The sequence below is a fragment of the Clavelina lepadiformis genome, chromosome 8 (assembly GCF_947623445.1).
Source record: "Clavelina lepadiformis chromosome 8, kaClaLepa1.1, whole genome shotgun sequence".
In the NCBI taxonomy this organism is placed as follows: Eukaryota; Metazoa; Chordata; class Ascidiacea; order Aplousobranchia; family Clavelinidae; genus Clavelina; species Clavelina lepadiformis.
The window spans coordinates 4,749,135-4,769,084 of NC_135247.1; the positions used below are offsets into that span (position 1 = coordinate 4,749,135).

The following is a 19,950-nucleotide window of genomic DNA, read 5'->3' on the forward strand; positions in this document are numbered from 1 at the left end:
TTACATTTGAACTAAATAATCTATTTGACCAATCGCAAAAACATCGGAATTGTTACGAAACAACCTCCCCGACTTCACCAAAGCAGAAATTTAAACTTGCGGATTTTATTCTATGCAAGGGAGAAAATGGAAAGGATTTCGGTTTTACTGCTTCTGTACGAATATCGTTTTATTAATAAATGTTAGTTTGTTTGTTAGTTAGTTAGTTAGTTAGTTAGTTAGTTAGTTAGTTAGTTAGTTAGTTAGTTAGTTAGTTAGTTAGTTAGTTAGTTAGTTAGTTAGTTAGTTAGTTAGTTAGTTAGTTAGTTAGTTAGTTAGTTAGTTAGTTAGTTAGTTAGTTAGTTAGTTAGTTAGTTAGTTAGTTAGTTAGTTAGTTAGTTAGTTAGTTAGTTAGTTAGTTAGTTAGTTAGTTAGTTAGTTAGTTAGTTAGTTAGTTAGTTAGTTAGTTAGTTAGTTAGTTAGTTAGTTAGTTAGTTAGTTAGTTAGTTAGTTAGTTAGTTAGTTAGTTAGTTAGTTAGTTAGTTAGTTAGTTAGTTAGTTAGTTAGTTAGTTAGTTAGTTAGTTAGTTAGTTAGTTAGTTAGTTAGTTAGTTAGTTAGTTAGTTAGTTAGTTAGTTAGTTAGTTAGTTAGTTAGTTAGTTAGTTAGTTAGTTAGTTAGTTAGTTAGTTAGTTAGTTAGTTAGTTAGTTAGTTAGTTAGTTAGTTAGTTAGTTAGTTAGTTAGTTAGTTAGTTAGTTAGTTAGTTAGTTAGTTAGTTAGTTAGTTAGTTAGTTAGTTAGTTAGTTAGTTAGTTAGTTGTAAACTTTCTTGTGACATCACAATGTATTTTACGTTACGTGCCGTTACAGCATAGGTGTCAAACTCCCGGCCCGCGGGCCACATCCGGCCCGCGGGCCACATCCGGCCCGCTTTACAATAAAACTTGGCCCGCAATGCTATTTTATACATTGAACTATTTCCGGCCCGCGAGATCATTGTGCAGTATAACTTACTTTTTTCAAGCAAGAAACAAGATTATAACAAATCGCACAATACAGCAGCACAACAGTTGCCTCATCATACGATAGAATAAATCGATTTATTCCCAGCCAAAACCGTCAAAAAAAACAAAAATTTGGTGCTGTTTCGCTGACTGTTCCAATTCATATACTCGTGTCAGGAAACGTTCAATCAAGTTTTATCCTTACGGCCCGCGGCGTTAAATAAGTTTTGAGTTTTGGCCCCTGGTGCGATTGAGTTTGACACCCCTGCGTTACAGGTTCATGGCGGGGCGATTTGAAAACGTGTGAAATTAGCAATAGGTAACATAGATGAAGAAATACCAAAACAATGTGTGTGCGTTTGCGATATGACACTAAGCTGGTAGACCGCGGAAGTTTGGCTATTTTAAAGGTAGATCTTGAGACAAAAAAGGTTGGGAACACCTATCCTAACCTAACCTAACCGTCTATCTTGAACAACAGGCTGCATGACTTACATACGGTGAAATAGTCACTTCGACATAACAATCGTGTGGGTAAATACGACTATGGTCATCGCATCGAAAAATCAGTTTCTTGAAAAGGTAAAAAAATATAGGTTGATCTTTGATGAGCCGATGCTGATGCAGCGTTAAAGAAAAGTGGTCGATGCATTGGTATCGGAACATCGCTTTTTCTTGTAAGATATGGCGTGGTAAGCTGGTATGATATAGGTTAATCTTTATCTTTAGACTGAGAAAATTATTTGCATGGTTTAAACCTGGTGGTCATTTCTCACCACTTATATTCATTAGTAGGTCTATCTGTCATGGGTACTATAGTGGAACGATGTTTGTGCAAACCAAAATGATTATGATTATTATCTATGCTGCGTATAATATAACAAAAGCATAATTTACTTCATCATGGATGACAATGATATCAATTACGATAATGCAGCTAAAAACTTAATTTTTTATATATTCAGCGCGTTTGAACAGGGTTAAATTTCTTTGTTCGATAAGCTGCGTTCTCTAATCTGTTAACGTGAAAAACACAATGATGCTCTTTTAACAATTAGGCCTAAGTTGTTTAAACTTATAGCCTATAATAATACAGTACCTATATAATACAGAACCTATATAATACAAAACGGAAACGTGGTGAGTGGTGAAAGACGTTACAAAGACTGTGAAGACCATCAAACGAAAGCTAATAAAACTAATAATGACGTTATAGAGGTGCCAGTAACCACGTAAAAATGCAGAACATAATAATCTGCATATTACTGTATTAAATAAACTCTGCGGAAAACACCACAGAAAGTCGATACTGTATATAGAATATAGGCTATGCCTTTTTCATAGTTTATAAAACACAGGCATTAGTCAGCAAATTTCGGAAAATATAAACTAGTAACCGAAGTTTATGTAGGCGACATAAAATAGTTGCGCAAGCATCTTTCTGGCGGATGGCCTTATGTAGTAACGTTGCATAGGCTATCTTGATCTGCAAAAGTCAACTAAAGAAATATTGCTCAATTACAAATTAAACCAGTCTTAAATCGCAGGCAAGTTTGTTATATGTGTAGTATATTTTCTCTGCCGTCCTGTTTTCATGCAATTCAATAGTTGCCGAATAAACCGTATTGGAACTGACTTAACCTGCAACATCTCGAAAGTCAGCGTAATTGGCAACATGGCGATGTAACCAAGATGTTGATGAACAATATGTTGACTCCTACATTATAAGAATTTTAAAAGATGTTTTTGTTCAAAAGGAGCATAGCAATTGCAAGAAAGAGACTAAAAATGGAGTAAAAAAATTATTTGGCGTTAAACGATGACACAACATGAAATCAATTCCACTATATCTCTTTCGTTTTCATATTAAAAAATAAAAAAACGCCGACGTCTCTACCAGACTTTTAGCAGAACGCCGCAAAGTATTTAACCGAACAATGGAAATCCAATTTCCAGAATATTTTAAGATACGTGCCAGCGTGAAATTGAGCGAAATTTCGCCATTTTCCGGACAGAAAGAAACAATCTAATCTGGTCAGTGGTAAACGAAATGAAATTTGCTTTCATATTAAAAATAAAAATTTCCCACGTCTCAGTCAAACTTTCAATAAAACAGTCGAATTTATTTGCTTTATTAAGACAGGCATTTTTAATTTTTTTTGTTGAAAACACTTCTTGGCTTACGGGCGCTCTGATTCTGCCAGAATGACTGTGGCTTCTTTTTCCCTGGTCATTTGAGTGCCCACTTTAAATAATCTGTTCTAATGAAGGCAGTGAGTGCAAGTATGTCATGCAGCGCAGCAGCCCGCTATTGGAGATAGGCGGTTAGGTTAGGAGAACTGGTGTGCGAGAAGTTGATTTTGGCTGTTTATGGTTTTACTGAAGTTAAATATAGATTAGAAGGTAGATTTAGGTTAGGTTTAGGTTGATATGTTATAAGGATATAACATTTAAGTTTGGTTAATAAAAAACTGTGAAAACTGGCTTTGAACACACGTTTTTTTTTCGGTGAAATAGTGGCAGCCTTTAATGAAATCCTTATTTTTTAAATTTTAATTATGTTTTATACAATGAGTACAGTTAGGAGTTGTATCAGAGTTACCGGTATCGATCTCATCTAAACAAAATTGTTTGTTGCAAACTAAGCATGGCTGAAAGAAGAATTAGCAGCAAATACCCAGAAACAGATGAAAACTCACCATTGTTAAATTCAGATCAAAACAGTATCGAGGTACATGGACAAAGGTATGAGCATAAACATTAAGCTAAGCATGCTAGTTAAAATCCAACTACATGACTACTTTACTACCTATATAGTATTTACATTTTGTAAATACTAGAGGGTAATATAATTAATTCGCTTGCAAAAATATTATGGTTTATATTGTGATAATCTTATAACAATGTAATGAGCTTACATGTATTACTAAATAAATTTCTGTAAGGATGCTTGCTTGGGTCTAGTATACAAGTGCGCAACCAGATGAGATCACAGTTTGAGTAGCTGAGGTCTAGTATACAAAGGCATCTTGTGGTTGTGCACTTGTATACTAGACCCACTTGCACTGCATAACATTGCTTAATATTACTACACACAAAACAAAGTTCAAGTAAGTACATAGCATATAACTACGCTACGCATAATGCCGTCAGTAATAGTGTGGCAAAATTTTTTACCTAATTCTGTCATGACAAAGTTAAAATTTTCTGATAATATTTTGAACGATACGGTACCAACCAACGATACTACCTTGTGATAATTAACAACCCTAATTTCAAAAGTTAAACATGAAAAAAGGGTTGAAAAGTAGCATCAATAAATGATCAAGTTGTAGTAGAGTTTTGCCTGAGCTTGAATGCTGAAAAGAAAAATGCTTTTTATAACCCATTACCTGTCTTCTTTCTACAAAGCTTGCTAAAGCTGCTTACATAGTTCATCATTTTCTGCTAACTATTTGGCTGTATCCGCAAGGTTTCCTAGTTACCCTTTTAAAAGTAGTTAAATAACATTGTATTTCATATTCTTTGTAAAACAAAGCCTGTTGTTATTGCTAGCTTTTGTTACATTTCCTTAATAATGTTTTACTCTCTTACAGAGAACGCCATTCTGTTTTATTCATATCAGCTGCCATAATGTTATGTGGTGCAATTTGTACCGGAATAATGTTGGGATTGTCATCACCACTTATCCCAAGCATGCAAAAGGATACCCGCCCCAATGCTGTTCCCGTAGGCAAGGATGAAGCATCGTGGATAGGTGTAAGTTAATATTTGCATTTAATATTAGCCAACAGATATATATATATATACATACCAAACGTCAATGTTTGGCTGTGTAATATTGTCAATGAATTCAACTCTAAAAGAAAGTGATGCTTGCTTTCTACATCTCTGTTGCATAATTTGACTTATTTTTTTCAGTCGTTAGTGACGCTAGGAGGTGTGGTAGGTGGTTTAGTTGCTGGGTTGGTCATGCAGTCTGTTGGAAGAAAGTTCACAGCTATTTTATCTGCCATCCCATATGTTGGTGGACTATTGGTACGCTTTGAAAATTTACTTTAAATTTCACTTTATTTTCCCTGTGGCCTAACTTCATATCACGATTAAATACTATACCATTGTCATAACTTCAGATAAAAATTTCAAAAGTGACTCGACCAACCTTTAACACAGCTTTGTTTTATAATTGTTAGACTATTTAAAAGTTATTTAAAGAGATTAAAAACATAAATTATAATACATACATATATATAGCAAGATAGTTTGCAAGTGTGGTGATGCCTGCTGAGCCATTCATCTTTTTTTTTGAAAGTTTGTTGTGTGTAAGCAATTAATTGCAATGAACTTAGGATGCTGACTGTGGGTGATGTCTTTGTTCATTCGCTTGACTGTTAAAACTTGTTGATCAAATGTCAGTTAGCAATTTAGCTTGCATTGTGTTTGCAAAAGAAATGGACTATGACCTGTGTATGATGAAAGGACCTTTAATTTTTGACAATGAACACATTTGGTTGGCTTGTGCTGTGTGACATGTCATGTGATTGTTTGCAGGCAACACGTTTAATGTTGTTATTGTGCATATGATGCTGATTTTAGCTAAAAAAGTTACCAACAAAATTTTTATTTTGAACTTTTTTAGCAATTTGGGTTCTGAAAATTTACAAAAAATTTTGCTTATAAGCAAATCTGCATCAAAATTTTTTACTGCTTTCAATGTAGGTTAAGTTTGGTGTTTGACTGCAACATTTTACAATAGAATTGTAAATATGCCAGATTGCCAGTAGCAGTTTTGCTGCTGTAGTCAAATTTTCAAGTCAAAAAAGGTTGCTGTAAATATGCCGCTACAACTTAACAACTCACAAGTCCTCCTATAGTGTATATCTTACCAAACTTTCTTGAATGCGTAGATAAGTACTTGAATTACCTGATAAAGAGAAATCAGAACCTCCAACAATGATTAAGCAATGACAAATTTATGTTCTATATTGTTTTGCAAAATCATGCAGATGACCATCAGTACTGCTTCCCGTCAGCAATACGATGTCTTTTTTTAATTTAAATATTATATAATGGCCATCTGATCTTTGCAGATCTACATTTTCTTCAACAAACCTGTACTGTTTTTTTTTTCAATTTTGATTTAAGCACATTCTCAGAAATAGTGGCAAAATGATCAGTAAGTTGTAACAATTGTTTTACTTACCCGCTGAAGTACTTATTTTCAGCTGATTTCCTACGCATGTAATATATGGATGGTTTACATAGGACGTGTCATCACTGGAATTGGAGTTGCTTTCACAAGCTTAGTGGTACCAGTAAGTGTATCTGTTCAAGACTAAGGCAGTATTTTCCACCAGCGTACATTAATTACATACTGGCATTGCAACATACCAGTAATTATGCTCTTCTTTACTCACAGACATATGTGGGTGAGATTTCAACGCAACGGTATCGGGGGCTTCTTGGTGCTGGAAACCAACTCTCAATTGTTATCGGAATTTTTATCATTTATGCAATAGTTAAGTTGACCTTTCACTGCAAGTGTTGTAGCTTGAACAGTATTAGAATATGGCAATGGAGAAAAGGATGAAGTTTTGTATGATTTAATGTATTTCATGTAGACTCACTTTATGATATTTCATAAACCTTTTTCTTCTTTGTATTTATTACACATCATTATACTGATATTATTATACCAGGACGTTGATCACCAGACTCACCCTTTCCTGTAGGGAGATCCTGCATTCCACAATTTTATTGCACTTAATTATTTCATATTATTTACCAATATTTTACTGTTGCAGGTGGTGCCCTAGATTGGAGGTGGCTTGCTTTGACTTCTGCTGCAGTGCCGACATTGTACTGTATTTTATGTCTGTTCATACCAGAAACACCGAGGCACTTGTACATGAAGAACAAGCGGCGAGAATCTCAAAGTGTTCTGCAATACATCAGGCAAACGGTTCGTTTGATATATGCTATGGATAACTTTTGGTGAATGAACGGATAACAAACAATGACTTGTTATATTTTTATTTCTTTGCTAATCATTGTGCTTTATGATATCTCCTTAGGCTGATGTGGACGCTGAAATAGATGAAATGCACGACAGCATAACAATGTACAGCACTGAAGCAACTTGGAAAGATATCATTTTTACCTCTGCCATACGCAAGCCACTGCTTCTGTCAGCTGCAAGCATGTTTTTACAACAATTTAGTGGAATCAATTGTGTTATGTTTTACTCAAAGAATATCTTCAAGGTTAGACCTTTTTTATGTTTCAAAGTGAAGAAAAGTGAACGTTCAAGAATTGCATGTTGACAATATTTCATTATATCATGCTAGTCGTATTGCCTCTGAAGTGTGAACGTGGCTAAGTTGCAAACAGAATCATAAAACTATGCTCTTTCAAAGGATGCTGGGTTTGAGACTGATGCCAAGCAACAAATGGGCCTTTTACTTGTGGCTGGAATTCAAATTATCTTTACGTTTATTTCATGCTTGCTAATAGATAAAACAGGTGACAATGTCTTCAAATTGGAACTTTTGTTGCTTCTTATAAATATATATTTCTTATACATTTTTAATTTACAAATTTTGCCATCTGCAACAGGTCGCAAAGTTTTATTGATCATCAGCACAACTGTCATGTGTCTTAGTATGATAACGTTTGGAGTGTATTTTCAGCTAACAGGTATGGCCAGTATTTTTAAGGTGTTATGAGAAACCGAAATGATCTGATAAATTTCACCAATGGTCCGTCAAAATTTGTACTTCGACAAAGTCAGCAGAAAGTTTACATATTGTATAACATAATCTGTTAAAATCTTTTAGTGGTTATCCAATCAAACCTGGTTATGGGAATACCATTTTATTTTCTAAAAAATTCAATAAAGTAAGCAGATGTTTTTTATAAAAAAGAAAGGAACAAAAAAATGAAGTTTCATGAAACATCATTTATGTCAATTAATTAAGATCATTGGTAAGAAGTTGTAAAGTATTTTGACTTCCTTCTTGAATATAGACGGCAACGATTCACACAATCTGACATGGCTTGCATTGGCGAGTTTGATGGTGTACATGGCTGCATTTTCAATCGGCCTTGGACCCATACCATGGATATTGATGGTAGAACTAATACCGCTTCGAGCAAAAGGAAAATGCGGTGGTATTGTCACCACTATCAACTTGCTGTCAGCTTTTATAATTACAAAGGAATTCAAAGATTTGACGGTAACTAGGAAGTTTGTTTAGGAATTATGATCGCCTGACTTGTGTTTTCGTGAATTCACAAAATAATCTGGTTAATAAATTTGGTTGGATTAAGGTCTTTAGACTACCCCATGTTAAAAACTAAAAACTAGAATCGTCTTAAATCTAAAAAGTCGGCATGAATATCATATGAATGACTTTTTGTCGCTGATGCTGTACCTAAATGCAAGTGACATGGATCTTTGGTTATTGTTTGCCCAAATTTGTTTACTTCAAGGTGATGTTCATATTTTAAGGTACACATCACTAATCAAGGAACTTATTGGTTTTTTGCTGGAATATCTTTCCTGGCTCTTTTATTTACAATTTTTTTAATTCCGGAAACAAAAGATAGAAGTTTGGAGGACATTGAGCGATCTTTTCATAGTCAGTATGAATCTATCAGCTCATACAAAGCAGATGATGAAAATCCTCACCCATCTGCATAGGATGTTACTTTAGAAAATATTGTTTTTGCATTGTGCAATATTTACTTTTTTGATGTAACAACCAATACCTTTTTTCGATGCAATTTTTCTGTTTAATTATTTCTATATTCTCGTTGTCAGTGTTACTGTTCGCTGGTATTAATCACAAAACTATCCTACTGCTGCTATAACGTAACAGCCATGGTGTTTGAAAGAAGCGGTCAATTCAACTCAATTGAACAAAACTCAATTTCTGCATTAATTAATTCTTTTAAATTTTGTTAGTTTTGAATGATATGAGGGTTTTGACTACGTATTTCTGCTTCTGCAATTATTACGAACTGTAAAACATCTGAAAATTACTGTTTGCGTCTTATTCCTTACCTAGTATTTTGCAATTAATCCCTGTGCTTCACCCTTAAACACTTAAATTTTTTTCCTTAATTTTACCATTATATTGCAGTACTGTAATGCTTTTTAAAGTGATTTGCCACAAAATATATGCAGCATGGTAAACGTAGGCTATGCCTACGCTTACATAGCTAAACCGTGAGCTTTAAATAACATGTTTTATAACAAAGTGTCAATCCAAATCGCTGAAAAATGCATGATTGAATTTATTAATAATAATTGTGAAAATTCTAGTGATAATGTGTAGTAAGTGTTTTCAAAACATTAATCGGATAAACAAGCTGTAAAACAACTTTAATTTTTAAAGAGAGTTATGATTGTTTTTGTCGGTTAAGCTTTTGAGACATAAAAGTGCCTAAACGAACTAGGATTTACCGCTAACAATTGCATATTGTTCTCACTAATTACACGTAAAGTAAAAATATTGCGCTAATATTCACGAAGAATTTTTGATTTTAGTCTTTCCAGTGTTGGTTGCATTTCAGTTATATTTTTATCGCGTACCTCGTTTTGACTATGATGTGATTTGTTGCAGGATAATCCTGTCTATGTAATTACCTCTTACCTTATATTTTAAGCTGTAAATAAAATTTTAAATCCAATACACGACAGCGATTTTTAGTCTTTTACAATTTTTTTTTGTTATGAATACAACGTTATAAATAAAAATTTACAAGGAATAGTTAACGCTGTCATTCACTGTAACTATCCTCCAATGTTGTCGGACTTGCAATTTTTAAGAAGTTAGCAAAGATTCAAATTGCAGCCATACGTTGAAGCCGCATGACCGAATTTATTTACTCTGCAAAGCTTTGTAGGAGCCGTATATGCTGAAATTTTGCGATTTCCATGATTTTGTTGGACGTTAAAAATAAAAAAAATGTAATAGACCAATTTGGCCAGTGTTGTTTTTCAGTACGGGGATTACCCTAGCAAATGGCGCGTTGAAAACTTCCAGGTCGCATGTTTAGGTTAAAAACTTATAAATAACCTAAATCGTAGGTGAAAAGTGATAAAATTTGAATTTTTTGGCCCAAAATTGCAATCTTGATTTTAACATTCTATTGCAAGAATTAGAGATATGTGATTTAATTAGGGTTTCATGAAATAATAGCCTAAGGCATAATAAAGTAACACGCAAAATTTCAGCGAGCCACATGCGGAATTTTTTGATTAATTGCATCTTTAGTAATTTCTTTTTATAATAAAATAAACCAAGAAATTAGACTTTTTACAAGCATTTACTGGGCCTTAAAGTGCCGTTTTTAGTTTTTCGTGCACTTCAATGTACGTGTAGCAAAAAATCACTAGCGTCTCGTGTGACGCTAGTTCAACGTAGATCTGGTTGTTATTTCGGATGAAGGTCTTACGAGTTCTGAATGTGTATGAGCAGTGATTACTGATCTGCTCTCGTTTTAATCTTTTTGTTCTTAATATTCTACGATTTTATATAAATTTGTGCTGAGTTGTCAACTCGGGTCTCTGACAGCCCGTTATCAGAGAACCAATTCAGTAGAAACCGTCACAAACTGGCGAGCACAGCAGGACTCTGATTGCCAGGATTGTTGACACAAGAGTGACGACCAATTATTTTGTCTATTCCATATTGTTCAAATTCTTTCGAAGATGAACGTCGTTTATGCACCGCCGACGTATAAGATTGGCACGGATTTTTATTGTTTGATTAACACATTTGATTCGTACTATGCCAGTGTAGAAACTTTCGAAGACACCAAGAAGCGTTCACTAATTTGCAGCGTACCTGTTACCTTGACGTTCGACATGACAGATGGGAGAATTTTTTTGCATGATATGTCATACGAAGACATAAAAGCTAGGGCCAAGGAAGTGGCTGTGAGTTCATTCACTCGAGATTTTGTTCGTCAACGATTATTTAAGCGAGTGCAAGCGCTGGAAAACATTTTCAGAATTTCGTCACCGCCCTTTCTGCCTCCAACCTACCCAGATGATACTGATCAGTGATCACAGTCTGCGTCAAGAAATTTTATGCAATACCGTGTTAGGGGCCTTACTAACCGATTTGCTGCTTCTGAGATACAAAAAGAAGATCGCTAGAAAGCTATAACAGATTGTTTCGTGACGCAGCAAAGCCCTTGCTTTCTGCCAAAGGCTTCTACGAGGAACCAATTAACGTTTCCACTGATTTTCTGCAAAGGGAGGCTTCAGTGCGCCCAAAACAAACCATGTTGTCGAAGCTGGAAGGGGATGATGACTAACCTTCAAGCTGAAGTTCGCGAACTTTGTGAGGAATTAAACTCTATCAAGGAAGGTACCGTTCACAGAGTGGTACATTGTTATGCGTGTGGGAAAGAGACTATATCGCGCATTATTGTGACAATCACCGCCCGCGAAAAGCTTACGGGCGGGTTATTGAGCATTTGCAGAAGCTGAGCCTCGTTTGCGATCGACTGATTGCCAGTAGGTTAAAACTCAAGCCATCAAAGTGTCACTGCTAAAGAAGCCGGTCCGTTTGTTGAGTCATGTCGTGTCGAAGGAAGATATCCGCTGCGATCTCCAACAAGCTATTAAAGAGTGCCCAACCCAAAAAAGTAAGTAAAAGATGTGAGACACTTTCTGTGTTTGATCATAGTACCGACGTTTTGTGAAAAATTACACCCAGCAGACAGCTGCTCCATTGCACACGTTAACCCAAAAGAATATGCGTACCTTTGAATGAGATAGTAATTATAACTTAGTAAAACTTTTGCTCAAATTAAGGCTGCGTTATAGGTACTGCCGGTTTTGGTCTGCCAGAATTTTGCAAAAACGTTCATACTTGATAACGATGTTTCAAATAATGCTGTAGGTTGTGTCTTGTCGCAGCAAGTAAGTAATGCAGAGCATCCTGTCGAGTACGCAAGTCGTTCACTTACTACAACTCGAAACGAACTTTTGACAGTGTTGCTTGCCGTGAAATTGTTTAGCTTCTATTTATCACTAATATTAACAGATTTTACTCAAAGCAGATCACGCATCTCAAAGGTGGTTATGGAATTCCAGAGAAATTTGCGGGCTGTGCGCAAATTTCTAAAGTAAAAGCCATGGGAACGCTGACGCAATGAACGGGACACCATACCAGAATGTTAAAGGCTCGGAAGAAACCAGTAAGTTTCTGTTTGGGTCATCTTAAACAATATATTTGGTACAGGTTGTTTGCATTTATGCCACTTGGCATCGATCTGGTTTGCGCACACCGATCTATCGCGATGACGTCAAATGCGCTTCCAGCCCAGCTTTTTGAAAACGGTTTTGTCAATAAATAGAAACAAAGAGAGTTAGAAACGCTTTGTTTGTATTTTCAGCGTATTTTTACATTTCTTAGAAAATACGCTAAAAATAACTTAAGTTGAGCAAATTTTACAAAATTGCACGACAAGATGGTTAAAGTTTCAGATCATCAAAAATCTGCAACGAATTTCAGCCTGGCAGTGTCAATGTTAAAGAATTTTACCCACAGAACCACCTAATACGCTTGCTCCTGTTTGGTGTTATCAAACCAGGAATTAAGTTGACTAACCTAAGCATTGTTGCAAACTGCATCCACTCACAGCTGATATGAGCTCTAGTAACCTGAAATCCCTATAAACACAAGGTCAAACATAATGGTTAGGCTTGTCTCCTACTCAAATATCAGCTGTAAACGCACTGCACTGAAAGAAAGGAGGATATAATCGATTAATTAAGCCATATCGGTGATGCGCGCTGCAGGCAGTTACGTACCTTGCACTTTAATTATTATTAACACCAAAGTTTCTAGGGGAGGGTGGGGTAAAGCGGACCACCTAAGTCTTAATCGTTACAATTCACTGATTTCACCAAAACATTTGACTTGTTTGTTTTGAGAGTTACCTCTAAGGTATTTCACTAATTTTTGAAGTGCCCTTTTATTGATTGCTTGCTTTCTTACATAAAATTTTTTTGATTTAAAAGCACCTCCAATAGTCTTTACCCCACATGTGTGGGGTAAAGTGGACCACCGTAGGTTTTGAGTAAACAAGGCAATTTGTTCCACATCAAGATCAATTTATTTACAAATTGTCATCATAAGCGAAGTAGTTATGAAAGTAATCGCAGTTCACCATCAATTTTTAAAAACATAATTCACAAATAAAGTTGTCATCTTCTTCATTACATCCAGAGCAGGCTTCATGCGCCCATCGCATGCATGCATTTGCATTTGCAGCTTGCATGCGCCCATCGCATGCAAGCTGCATCCACCCAAAAGGAGTTCCATCAAGCAATTCTGATTTCATACGCTGTCGTGGAAATATGAGATAAGGTGGAACGTAACTTCCTCCAGCAGACTTGCAAATCACTGCAGTGCACAAAGTGCCTCTTTCTGCTGAGGTAAAACTTTGTCTGAACTGCTTTTTCCCCTTCAACGCAAGCACCTTGAATTGCTTTGTCTGAACTGTCGTAATTCCAGTTTCGTCAACGTTGAACACATTATGATGCTTAAAATGATGCAAGTCCATCACTTCTCCCAGGAGAGCAAAAAACTTGCCGACCCTCACACGATTAAACCCTCTAGCATGAGCAGCAAATGTAGGCTCTGGGGTGCGAAGGCTTAATTGTGGATTGCGTTGAAGAAATCCACTTACCCATTCAGCACCAGCAAGTCTCTTTTCCATGTTGAACCTGTGCTTAATATGATTTTTTTCTGCCAATTCAAATGCAAGTGATGGCAGGTGTTTCCTAATGACCCCAAAGAATCGCCGCTCAAGTTCGAGCACATGTGCAACTAACTCTTTTTCTTGGGCTTCGAAAAATGTGGAATGAAACCTTCCAAGTCCCTTTTTGCTCCCAGTAGCATTAATATTATCTCCTTGGACCCTTCTTATGAGTGTCGTTTTGGGAACTCCATACTCTTTGCTTGCTTTATGGTAGCCCATTCTCTTTTCATTTACTGCCCGAATGGCGATGTAGTCATAGCCTCTTCGCTCTAAGATTGTTGAGTTGATGTCCTTTGGCGGTTACGAGGCATTTTACAAAACAGGATTACAGGATAAACATAACCTAATTCGGTCATGAAACTATAAACAAGAAAAAGTTAACGACGGGGTAAAGTGGACAACCACTTTACCCCCACCCCTTGGTTACTATTATTTTGACTGTTGGCCAAATTTTGGCTAGTCAGTAAGCGGAATGAACCTATGTAATGCGTACGTGATACAGTAAAACTCCTTTCTACCATTCAACCAAACTTCTACCTTATGCATGTAAAATAAAATCTAAGTCACAAGACATACCTTTCAATAGATCAGAGAATACAAAAAACGAATTCCGTGCCTTTTCTTGCCTTCTTTTCCACGTAACCTCGAATAATGGCGTGTGCAACCACGTTATGTCATGCTTCGCTAAACTTAGTGGTATCCACGCAGTTAAAAAACTTTATTAAGAAAATAAGAGGAGTGTACCACTTTACCTCACCTTCCCCTACACTTATTTTTTTCTATATTATGCATATATTTTCAATTGTATTTCACTAATCGATTTTTGCTAGCTTTAAGTCACATTCAATATTATTGAGTGTGGGCAACATAGGCAAAGCATCCAGCATGCACATGATAAGTTTGCCGGATAAGCACTTTGATGAAATAATGGTGCTGGAAAACTTTGAATCAGACTAAGAAAAATATACGTCAATCTGTTTATTTATTAAGTAACTTATAAATTTTTAACATTTATTTCATACATATTTTGGATATTTACTGCAGTTACTTGCCGACTGCTTTTATATATTTTCAAAATTAAAGGCTTGGACCAGTTACTTGATTGAGACGTCACAACCAGCGCCACTCGAGTTTTGAGCTTTGAAAAAAATAGGTTTTTTTCAGCACTACCATCTATTCGACAGCATTGGCATCTCTCTCCATACATCACTGTCCAGAGAAATTCCATCTTGCAACGAGCAGCGTTATCACATCTTCCAAAGTTTGTCTTTGGTGTGCATTCTTGCTTTACAAACTGGGGTTAATCAACAACGCTCTTCCTTAGTGCTATAGCCACCAGAAACCGGGCTCTTGCCCGGGATGGGGTTTCTTTTACGGTGGGTTTTCTGTTCCCGTCCACTGATGCACAGCATTGAAGCGATTTTCAATCATCTATTATTCTATTGCTTCACACCACCCGCAACTTATGCTTTGTGGATTTAACTAAGCATGGGTTTAGTAGCTGTGCTAGTTGTTACCAGCAATTATTACCTTAATTATTTTCGAACACGTTTTAAGCCTTTTCGGCTTTGTCACTTTTTCCCGTTCATTGGTGCGTGCTAGTAGCAACTGGCTTGATTTTTCGTCCCTGCCGCACTTTTGACGAAAATAAAATTATTGATTGATTAATTCTGTTCAATGTGTTATATATAGTTCACTGCTTCTTGTGCAATGTTGGATTTTTATATGTTATTAATTTTTGTAAAGCAACTTTACTCAGCATTTCAAGCCCCCTATCTAAAAGTATATTGCTCATTCTAACATACTGACTTACTGTTTTTCTAGGTTCCATAAAGTACACGTAATACATACTCCATGCCAGGAAACAACATCAACTAATTTGTTGATTTCAACCGATTTTGCAAACCCCCAGCTTTCCGTAATCATAGATGTTAAAGTTACGGCCATGTGCATTTTTTCTTCACCAGGATTAAAAGAATTTAATCCAGATCGGCTCTATAAACCACAGTCCACAATAGGTTGCACAGCCCTGGAAATGGGCATGTACAAGTTCCCAACGCCATACACTCTTTTGAAGGCAGTTCAACCAATTGCGTCCCAGTCGTAAACTGAGAATAGTCAAGCGCTCCCTTACTTTTATTTCACCACACAGTTATCACTTATCAGTCATTGCATATAATCAAGCACAGGGGAAACAACAGATTGCTATGCCAATGGATTGGCCGCGTAAACAACGAGTTGACTTGTGCCGAGGTCTATGCGGTATACCTAAACAATGTTTGCGGTTCCATGCTTTTGAACGACCAGTACCAATTATTAGGTTAGTTCATGGTGAACGGTTGCACTGATCCGAATGCGCTTTTATCATTTATGAAATGAAGAATTTGTCACACTTTGTATTTTTTTTTGTACAACAATGTGCCTCGAAATGTTTCGTAACTATAATGCACTTTGTTAGAAAAAATATGTTATCACACATGTTGATTGGCAGTAAACCTATGACCCCAACAGATAGTCGAAACATTGCAGTTCTATGGCACCGTTCATAATGAAATGAAGTGTTAAATTAACATCTAGTTGTTACACCTGAAGAAACAAACTCAAGCTTGCAAAAGCTCGTGTTGATAAATTAGATTTTATCGAAAGCGTACAACATACGGCATTAGTTAAATTCAACAAGTGTACACTTTTAGTGAAATTATAATTTTTCCCTGAATCTTTCGCCACTTTCTTCCAAAGCTCAAAATCAGTTCTCTTATTTGTCAACAAAAGAATTGGGTTTTGCTGAACCGATAATTTAATTAATCATCAAAAAATTTTGACTATATAACGTTCTTTTCGTTTTTTCCTGTGTTATATGATTGATCTTGTTGTGAAAAACGTCTGCTATTGAAGATTGTTACCGCAGGTTGGGCTGTTTAATGTTTGTTATTTTGCCTCCGTTTACAGGCAATATTGTAACGCTTCAGTGTTCGTTCCATGTTTTTCGTTACCTTTAGGCAAGCAAGCAAGATTGCAATGTAAGCAACTTCGACACTTTCGGGAAACAAGTTTCGCCGACAAAACCACAAAGATCTTTCTGATGATTTTTCCCCCGCCCCTGTTTTAAGGCAAAACCAAATGACTTTGGTGTTTACAGTTTTCGATATTTCATCAGCAATCATCTCAATACGCAAAACTGCAGTACTGTACATGCAACTCTTGCACTTCGTACTTTCATGTGTTTCATGTCTGCATTTAAGTAAATAAATTTTTAAGTATTTATGTTTCACTAATCACTCATATTGCTCCACAATAAAATAATCCGTCGATTGACTCATCGTCCTGACTTAAGCATGACGTCTTACGTTTGATTCCCGAGCTTACTCAGGTTTTTGACGAAAAAATTTTTGAAAAAAAATTTACTCAGTTACATTTCGTTTATCTTTTTGTATAGTTTTGAAAGAGACAAATGGCAAACATTTTAGCACATTTCATGCGCTTTGTTATCATTAGAAGAAATACGAAGGAAAATTTTGAGGCAATCAAAACTCATACAGGTCTATAACTGTGCTATACAGTCATATACAATATACGAGTGCCTTAATGTGAAATGCTCAAATGTGCTATTAAAGCTAAGAGGGTATTTGTAACAGCTTTTTAACCCACGTTGCCACGGCCGACCTCATAAAACAGCTGACTGGGGATCACAAGGTTGTGGGTTCGACACCCGACGAAGCTGGAGCTACAAAGGCAGCAGCAGATAAGTTTATAATTGAGATGGGTCAATAAAACTATCCGCTAATAGCAAGACAAAACGAAGTCACTTGTAACATCACATAGAAGAAATGTAAATGATGACAGTTGTAAGACAGAAACGAAGTGTTCCGACGTCGTCAGGCATCATCGCAGCTTAGTCATGTGGGCTGCATTTTTAATCATTAGGTCACGTGAGCGTGGAAGGGAATTTCCCTAATTCACAAACATTTTCAAAATCAGGGAAATTCCCGTTGGGAATCCCCTTTGATCACGTGAGCGTGGAAATTCCCCACATTTACAAAAAATTTCAAAATCAAAGAAATTCCCTTTGGGAATCCCCTTTGATCACGTACAAAAATTTTCAAAATCAGGGAAATTCCCGTGTGAGCGTGGGAATTCCCCACATTTACAAAAATTTTCAAAATCAGAGAAATTTCCTTTGGGAATCCCCTTTGATCACGTACAAAAATTTTCAAAATCATGGAAATTCCCGTTGGGAATCCCCTTTGATCACGTGAGCGTGGAAATTCCCCACATTTACAAAAATTTTCAAAATCAGGGAAATTCCCGTTGGGATCTCCCTTTGATCACGTGATCAAAATGTTTATCACGTGTTTATAGTAAGAAAACCCTCTAAGCAATACCCAGATTTAAGAAACTCTCGCCTGAAGTGCAACTACACTATCACCGCACGTCAAAGTGACGAAACAAAGATCATCAACCTTGTAATAACGTAATGCTTGACAGCAATGTAGTGATATGAAAAGCCTTGCTGATGCTGTAGCCAATTCGGCTGATGTGGGGGGTTGTATTGGTAATTAAATCTTTGTACATATTTTGTCTTTTTTCAAGTTACCCCTACACTGATACCAGTCCAACACGGAAAGCGTGTCATCGCTAAATGACCGACACAAAATTCTTCAACGACGATATCGTATTTACTGCATCAAATATACACAAGGTGACAAAATCACGTGACAAAAATGAAATAAATAGCAATGTGGAAACAAGAAAAACGTACACCACATCTTACACGAAACGGCAGCACCACTGTGGCGATCACAATGCAAAATACTGTAATTATACTTTGAAGAAACATTGCAATAAAATTGAGGAAACTAACACGAGTACGTAAATGGGGAATGTCCCCAGAGCGGGTATAGACCTAACGTCTATTTCGTAAGTTTCAGCTAATAGTCATGGAAGAGTAATTACTACTGCATTTTTAATGATATAAGTTTAACCAGTTCGCTTATGGCTATTTTCTCTGATATTTTAAACGGTGGCAATTGGTTAAAAACAGTAAACAACGTTAGCACCATAAGAAATACTGTATAATGTAAATCAGTGGATAGGTAATTTCATCTCTACAAAGTTATGGTCTTCTAAATCAGAACTGAGAAACAAATTAACGTCTAACACAAATACATTCACTGCGCGTCATATCGCACTGGTGTACATGTAGTTCATGTGCGGTCGTGACGAAACGTCATTGTTGGTGACGTCATCGCGGCAGTTTTGAGGTAAAAGCTCATCGGAGCTGTCATAGGAAGCCTTGTTGGCAGTTAAAAGCCTGTAACACTCTTTGTAGCAATTTTGCTCGGCTAGAGACATCGGGGATTCTCCGTGTGCATCTCTGACGCTTGGATTGGCGCGAAGCTGCAAATGAAAAAAATTTTTGTACTGAAAACTGCCAAGAAGAAAAATCAAAATAACGGCGGTGAAGGTTTCCGTCTTTAATACATGTTGGGCTAGAACACGTTAGTTGTCTTCACGAATACATCACTTACAATAATAACAGTTGTACAGCGGCTAAGTCCCCGATCGAGCTTGCAACGTGCAAGGGCGTTTGACGTTCTGGGCCTACAAATAACAAAAGACATCAACAACTATTTCCCTAGCGGTATCTAAGTCCTATCCAGAGATTTTTTTAATTTGACTTTGGTGACCGCAACTTTCAAAAGCTAACTGTTAATTTTCTGCTGTAGTTGCACACCTGCAGAAGAATAAATTTTAAGAGATCCTTTCGGCACCTGGTCCTATTAACTGCAAACTAAACCTACCAACTGGTTTGTTCAGATCATCGCGGGTTATGTGGGCAAGCATATGGATGATAAGTTGGTAGTTTGCGTCCGCAATCGCATAACATAACGAATAACCTGTAACAGGAGTGAAAAATGTTATTGCGACCTGCAGAAGTGGATGACGACAATTAAATTTTACCGCCAGTTGATCGTCATTAAATTTAACATACACCCTATTTCAAAAAAATGCACTATCTTTGTAATCTTTTCCTCAAGAGAACATCAAAAATCATTTGCAAGTAACTTACTACGATCGGCGTTGAATTTGGAAGGAAGTGACGTCAGGAAGACTTTTTTCTCGTACTTGTCACGGATGAATGATTCTCTCTCCTCTCTTCTGGAAGACGACGTGGGTTTGGCA

General features: G+C 36.4%; 1 protein-coding gene and 2 long non-coding RNA genes across 4 annotated transcripts; 2 read left to right on the top strand and 1 right to left on the bottom strand.

Moving 5' to 3' along the window:
* The first annotated feature begins 3,530 nt into the window (after positions 1 to 3,530).
* Positions 3,531 to 9,963, top strand: LOC143469266 (solute carrier family 2, facilitated glucose transporter member 8-like). Of its 2 annotated transcripts, XM_076966905.1 has the most exons (11): positions 3,531 to 3,726; positions 4,578 to 4,740; positions 4,903 to 5,019; positions 6,207 to 6,296; positions 6,401 to 6,498; positions 6,784 to 6,943; positions 7,056 to 7,244; positions 7,398 to 7,503; positions 7,597 to 7,677; positions 8,008 to 8,216; positions 8,492 to 9,963. In XM_076966905.1, exons 1-11 carry the CDS (start codon positions 3,629 to 3,631, stop codon positions 8,681 to 8,683), a joined length of 1,503 nt encoding a protein of 500 aa, XP_076823020.1. In that variant the 5' UTR covers positions 3,531 to 3,628; the 3' UTR covers positions 8,684 to 9,963. The 2 variants fall into 2 exon arrangements, with proteins under 2 accessions (XP_076823020.1, XP_076823022.1); XM_076966907.1 differs by lacking the exon at positions 3,531 to 3,726 and having other exon boundaries at positions 4,599 to 4,740; positions 6,247 to 6,498.
* Positions 9,964 to 15,925: 5,962 nt separating this feature from the next.
* On the top strand, positions 15,926 to 17,081 carry LOC143468972 (uncharacterized). Its single transcript, XR_013119047.1, has 2 exons — positions 15,926 to 16,087; positions 16,767 to 17,081. It is a non-coding gene; the product is annotated as an uncharacterized LOC143468972 (long non-coding RNA).
* A 1,348-nt stretch (positions 17,082 to 18,429) lies between these two features.
* LOC143469185 (uncharacterized) lies at positions 18,430 to 19,941 on the bottom strand. Its single transcript, XR_013119072.1, has 4 exons — positions 19,838 to 19,941; positions 19,569 to 19,664; positions 19,296 to 19,368; positions 18,430 to 19,164 (listed from the first exon to the last, which is right to left on the bottom strand). It is a non-coding gene; the product is annotated as an uncharacterized LOC143469185 (long non-coding RNA).
* Positions 19,942 to 19,950: the final 9 nt, after the last annotated feature.